A 6,266-nucleotide genomic window follows, 5' to 3' on the forward strand; every position below is an offset into this window, starting at 1 on the left:
TATATATATATATATATATACTAGCCGCTTGAATATTTGGACCTTCCAGTCCCTTTTCCTTCTACGCTAATAAAATTGGTCTTCGTTCCGTGGAAAATGTCTCATGCGTATAAATTTGAGACGTTAGGTATTCCATGAGCGCTAATTTGTGAAGTGCGAAATTTCGTGAGGCTTCGATAGGGGGTCTGTGAGCGCTAAGATGAAATTGCGCTTTGCTCAACCATTCACAGCCACGGAGCATTTTCCTCCCAGCTGTTTTGCAACTATTCCGTCAGTCCTTTATGCCAATGAGTGTCGATATTCATTTTTCACTCGATGAACTACGAAAGAACACGTGGTACCACGTTGCCCCTATGTACGATGGTGAAGCCGCGACACAATTTTAAGGAAAGCAAACAGGAACGACTGGCCGTTACACGCCCACAAGTACTTCTGATGTTACACAGATCGGTAATTGTAAGGCATTGTTAAGGTAATGCCCTAATATACTAGAAAAATATCTCTGCCGGAGCATATGGCACGCATATCTGTATAATTTGCCAGAAAGCCTGCAGGCCATGAACAAGAATGAGAACTTGAGCAAAACCAACGGCGGCACACAACATCGAACACATAAAAAATTAAGCAACGACAGAAATACACTAACGAAAATGAGTGGAACAATTAAAAAAACAGAAACTGAGACAAACAGCTGAGCAACAGTGAGCCCAATCAACAAGACATGCAACAGAAGCAACAGCAGCCACCCTAGCAGGTGGATGGTTGGCACCTTTTCCGACTCCGAGAAGCGCCGCCTGTCCAAGGAGAGGAGTGTCAGAATCGAATACTCTATCAGTATTGAGCTGTTTGCAAACAAAGTTGACCCAAAATCCCCTCGTCTCTTTCTCAAGGTCTGCCGATATAGCCAAGCCAAATGCCTCATCGATCTTATCTTCTGCAAGGACAGCCTCGAGGCGTGTTGCAAATTGTACTGAAACTTCTCTCTCTGCAGCCGCAGCAGCTGCGGCAGCAGCTGCTGCTATTCCATGTACAGCCAGAGGGTCCTCTCCAGCAGCCGGCAAGCGGTCGCAGAGCTGACGAGGAGCTGCTGCTGCAGCTGTTTGTGAGGAGAGAACTGATATCTGATTTGTAATTGTTGTTAGCTGCGCTAGCATCTGCTCCTGTTGCTGGAGGAATTGCTGCTGTCTCTGCTGTTGCTGGTGCACCTGCTGCTGCAACGACACCAGTTGCTGCTGCTGCTGCTGCTGCTGTTCCATGTTCTGCTTTGCCTCCTCACGCAAATCCCTCAGCTGGAAACGCAGAGCTGCCAGCCCCTTCTCTACCGTATCGAAGTTCTGTACATACGCCGACTAATCCGAATCCCCAAACCATACACCCCAAATACTAGACTCTCAGCAACAGCTGTCTGGCGAAGTAAATGTTCACACTAGCAAACAAATGCAGTTCCACTCTTTGAGCACGGACGACGACTCCACAAAGACAGCACATCGTCTGAAAACCAGACACTGAAAGGCAAAATGACAGAGACGGGGGTTGACGTCGTCTACAGCAAAGCGTACATAGTGAAAAATGCAACGAGCAACAAAAGAAGCAGCAAGACACGCCTGGCAAACAACGGGTGACAAATCCACAGGCCACAGGCAACAGAGCCGTCGGGGAAACATGAAACACAAAAGAAATCAAGCCAAAGGAAACCCAACGGGATGAATGAAGAAGCGACGCAAACTCCGTGGTAGTGTCTCACCTTTACCAAAAATCCTTCCTGAGTCTTAAACAATTTTTCAACTGTCTCCTTCAACTTAGTGCTTAAGGGCTGATCTGCAGGCGGTTGGCGCTGCTGCTGTTGCATCTGCAGTAGCCGCAGCTGTTGTTGTTGCTGCTGGTTTTGTTGCTGTAGTTGGTTGTTAATCTTCTGAAGCTGCTGCTGCAGGGGAAGCACCAACTGCTGGAGCTGCTGCTGGAGCTGCTGCTGGAGCTGCTGCTGGAGCTGCTGCTGGAGCTGGCGCCGCTGGCTGTCTATGGCATTAGTGATGGGTTTCACTTGCTTGCGCAGTTGCTCCTCAAGCTCAAAAAACAGCTCACCTTTGATTTCCTCCAGCCGCTTCACAAGCGTGAACTGTTGCGCGGCAGCCGATGACTCCTCTCGGGCAGAAGGCCGCTGCACAGAGCAACAAACCACGCAGCACGCTGTCACGAAGAACAAACATACAACAAAATTAGTCCCCACACAAACAGAGAACTTGCGCTGGGACGACCCTGCAGTCGACAGTTAGCAGAAACATATCCTCCCATAACCGCAATAATCCCAACAATAAAACAACAACAACCGAACGCGCACAAGAAGAAACCAAAGCAGCATCAAGAGGCAACACTAGCAGTAGGAACAACACGGCTGCAGCAGCAACAGCAACATAAACCGAAGGAGTTTCTTTGGCAGTGTCACGCTGCTCTTGGCACTTTGTAGACTCCATCCGACGGGGACAGATGGAAAGGAACACCAATGCAGATGCACGTGCACCTATCTGCTCATGCAACAACAAACTTGTGAGGAAGCGTTAAACATTCTAAACCACTAGGCAAGATTTATAGCAACAAATGCCAACAACGCTGCCCCTACAGCTGTGGCTGTAGCTTCTTCGACTGCCTCGCGGACGGCGCCCTTGAGCTGGGTGGAGATGAGTCGGTGGACCTCTGCTGCTACAGAAGACTCCATCCGTTGTTGCTGCTGCTCGGATTGTGACCCCATCGTCATTGTCTTACTCTCCTGCGAAACAACCACAGCAAGATGCATCGCAACAACGGCAGATTCATCCAACGGTTTCAGCATGCAGTAGCAGAAGGCTAACCGACGTCATCTCACAGGAAAATACAGTAACATCTGGTGTACACATCGCCGGAATAGTAGCAACAGATGCAACAAGCATGAGAGCAACAAGAACTGCAGCAGCAGCACTGAGTGCGTGGGAAGCAGCGCGAACGGCGATGCGGCTCCCAATGCCAGCAGAAGTAGCAGTGCAAGCTGTAACACGAGCAGTAGTAATAGTGACAAAATATATAGCATACAGAGAATCTTTGTAGGAGGCCTTCCATGGCCTTTGAAAAGAGGGATTCAACGGCTTCATAGGTCAGTGGGCTGCCCGCGCTCTGCACAGCAGCACCCTCTGAGTCCACGCCTGCTGCTATTGCTGCAGTCGCAAAACACAGCATCGCATGAGAACTAGGTGGAAACAAGAGCAAACAGCCACGCAGCACTGACAGGGGAAGGAGAAACAGCAGCAGTAGGGGCCATAACAGCACAGTCAGCCTCGCCTACGTGTTTCCTTTGGTTTCCATACTCTCTTGTCTTTTGGAGACTGTAGAAGCAGCAATTGCACACAAACGCAACAAAAGAGAACAAACGGGTCCAACTAGACACACCAGCGCAGCACGTATATGCTAGTCGCATAAGATGAGCTTTTGCTGCTGTTGTTTCCTTGCTGCTGCTGCTGTTCACCTTTGAAGTCCCTAAACGAATAGCCCCTTTTGCACTCCCTCTTGGCGAGGAGACCGCTGGCATGGACTCCGCTGGCGTGCTGGAGGACGAGGGTGCGGGTCCCGAAGACTGCTGTTGCTGTTGTTGCTGTTGTTGCTGTTGCTGCTGTTGTTGCTGTTGCTGCTGTTGTTGCTGTTGCTGTTGCTGCTGCTGTTGTGGCTGCTGTTGCTGCTGCTGTTGCTGTTGTTGTTTCCCTTTTTTACGTCCCCCCTGTTGAATTAGCATTTGCGCAAACATCTGCGTAGCCTTTGTTGCTGCCGCCATTGCATCAGTAGCAGTACGTGTTGCTACTTGGTTCCCTGTATCTTCCCCCTCAGCAGACACGGGCGGGGCAGTAGGTGACGCCTCATCTGGTCTCCTTCGGGGGCTCATATTGTCAATGCTACTGGCAGCGGCAGCTGGCAAACCTGCCGCTGCGGGCGAAGGAGCACGTCTCGCGCTGCTTGGCTCGGAAGCATAAGCAGGAACAGTAGCAGAATCTCCGGTGTTACTGCTTCCACTGTTCTTGCTGCTGCCGTTTGTTCCCTTGCTACCTTTTAGTAGTAACTTCAGCAGGTCACTCGATGGCGCGGGGCTCTTTTCTGTTGCCGCCCCCCCTGGTGCTGTTGCCGTTGCGGGTGTCGCTGTTGCTGTTGCTCCAGGAGGGCCAGAGAGAGCAATAACAATTGCAGGGTCAGCTGCTGGAGAGGCAGAAGCTTCTGGAGCTTCTGTTGACCGCGAACGTGTTCTTCTCTCTTCTTCGGTGCCAGCAATGCCAACACCTTCCAGGGGATCTCCCAGTGGGGCCACCTGTTGACCTGGTGAGCTGTTGCTGTTGCTGCTCCCTAATTCAGAAGCAGCAGAAGCAGCAGCTGAAGCACCAATAGGTGAGTCCGGTGATTCGTCTCCTGTTGCCTCAAGTTCCGGTGCAGTTACTGCAGTGGTTTCCGCGGCTCCTCTTGGTGCTGCAGCAGCAGCATATGATGGAGGACGCAGCAAGCGCCACTGTAAGTTCCCATCTGCGGCTGCGAGTTTCGTGCACTCGACGTAGTGCACCCGGAGCAGGTCTGGCCTCTGCTGCAACTGTGGCTGGAGCTGTTGCTGCTGTTGCTGCAGCGGCTGTCTGTCCTGGTCTGCTACGAACACGCAGTAGCAATACAGCGCTGCCTCCCCTCCTAAGGACTCCACTCGCTGGCCTTCTGCTGCTGGCGCCCCCGTAAGGACAGCAGCGCCCAGACGGACAAGGGGTATGGGCAGACGTATCAGCAGCACACAGGGCAGAGGCAACACTTGCTGCTGCTGCTGCTGCTGGTGAGTGTCGAAGACGCACAGGTAAGAACGACAGCCATTCGACCTTTTCACTGAAACGCCAACCACCAGAAAGCGCTGCGTGAAGTCCGTCGTGGGCCACGCGCGGAACTCACGCCCACTGTTGCTGCTGCTGTTGCCGTTGCCGCTAATGCTACAGTTGGTGTCATTGCTGCTGCTGCTGACGGCAGAGGCGATGTCCTCAGGAGAGCCGAAACACAGCGTCTGCTGGCAGGGTCCGAGCAGGGGTGGTTGGCGGTGCTGCTGCTGCTGCTGCACCAACAACTCACGGATGCGGAGAGGGAACATCTGCACATAAAATGAACCCTTCAAACAAACTACTAAATACGGAACAGAGTCCGCAGCCCCGTTGGAGCCTCGGCCGTACACCACCAGCAGCTGAAACACATCTCCTGCACCCTCCCGTTGCTGCTGCTGCTCCTCTTGCCGTCGGTGATACTCTTGATGGCTAAAAATGATGCTTGTTCCCAGGTAAGAGAAAAAGGGGTTCGCATTTGCTGCTGCCTGCTGCCGCTGCTCTTGTGCTGGCGCACCAGTGGTTGAGTCCACAGCTGCAGCAGCACGAGCATCAAATGGCCCAGCTGGCAGCTTCATCCCGCCTAGCAATGTAGCTCCCTTAATGCCATTTTCGTTCACCTGAAAGGCGCAGCAGCAGCACCGAAGCAGCAGCTGAAGAGTGTACTACTAACAGCCCCTGTACCAACACACACCATTCTGTCACTGTTGCTTCCCCGTTCCCAGTGCGATATGTTCCTGTTTGCTGCTGCAGTCTGCCCGATAAAGCCGCGCAGTGCATCGGCGCCGCCTGACTGACCGTCTAACACAGCTTCGGTTACCTAGCAACTGTGAGCTGGCGACGGCAAGCTGTATTCGCATGTGCACACACCCCAGTTATCGCCACATACCTTCAGCTGCAACGCAGCGACGCTCCTATCCATAAGACCGACCAAAAGGCATCCCTCCTTTGAGGCGAAACAGACAGAACACACCACTGGTCTCTCTATGCTGGTGTCCAGTGCGTACGGGTCATGGGATGGTGATTTTGTTGCTGATCCGGCTGCTGCGGCTGCAGCTGCTACCTCCTCCAATGGCAGCGCGCAGGAAAACAAATCACCCTCCGCGTATCTTGCCTCAACCTGCAACAAAATACAACACGCTCTCTTCTGCTGTTGCTGCTGACTCCGCAACCTCTGCTGCTGTTGATATTACAGGCGCTGAGGAACGTGGGTGTCCCCATTGAGGCGCAGCCATCCACCCCCCAAGGTGCATGGAATGCTCTCCCACGTGAATCCACGCATGCGTGCACATATATACACGCACGCATGCCATGTTGAATTACAAGTGCATGCAACTACACACACAGAGGCACCGCACACTTGTACATGTATCAGATATATATATATATATATATATATATATATATATA

At 52.3% G+C, this 6,266-nt stretch overlaps 1 protein-coding gene across 1 annotated transcript; it reads right to left on the minus strand.

The window, feature by feature from the left end:
* Window positions 1-488: 488 nt before the first annotated feature.
* On the minus strand, window positions 489-5,976 carry EMWEY_00055240 (hypothetical protein, conserved; the record flags this gene model as incomplete). The annotated part of the gene is made up of 7 exons (XM_013480224.1): window positions 489-574; window positions 770-1,349; window positions 1,745-2,158; window positions 2,618-2,764; window positions 3,064-3,185; window positions 3,418-5,476; window positions 5,746-5,976. Coding segments are annotated over 7 exons (3,639 nt in total), but the record flags the coding sequence as incomplete, so codon positions are not given.
* Between the last annotated feature and the right edge of the window lie 290 nt (window positions 5,977-6,266).

Source organism: Eimeria maxima, genomic scaffold, assembly GCF_000499605.1.
Source record: "Eimeria maxima Weybridge genomic scaffold, Emw_scaff1736, whole genome shotgun sequence".
Lineage (NCBI taxonomy): Eukaryota > Apicomplexa > Conoidasida > Eucoccidiorida > Eimeriidae > Eimeria > Eimeria maxima.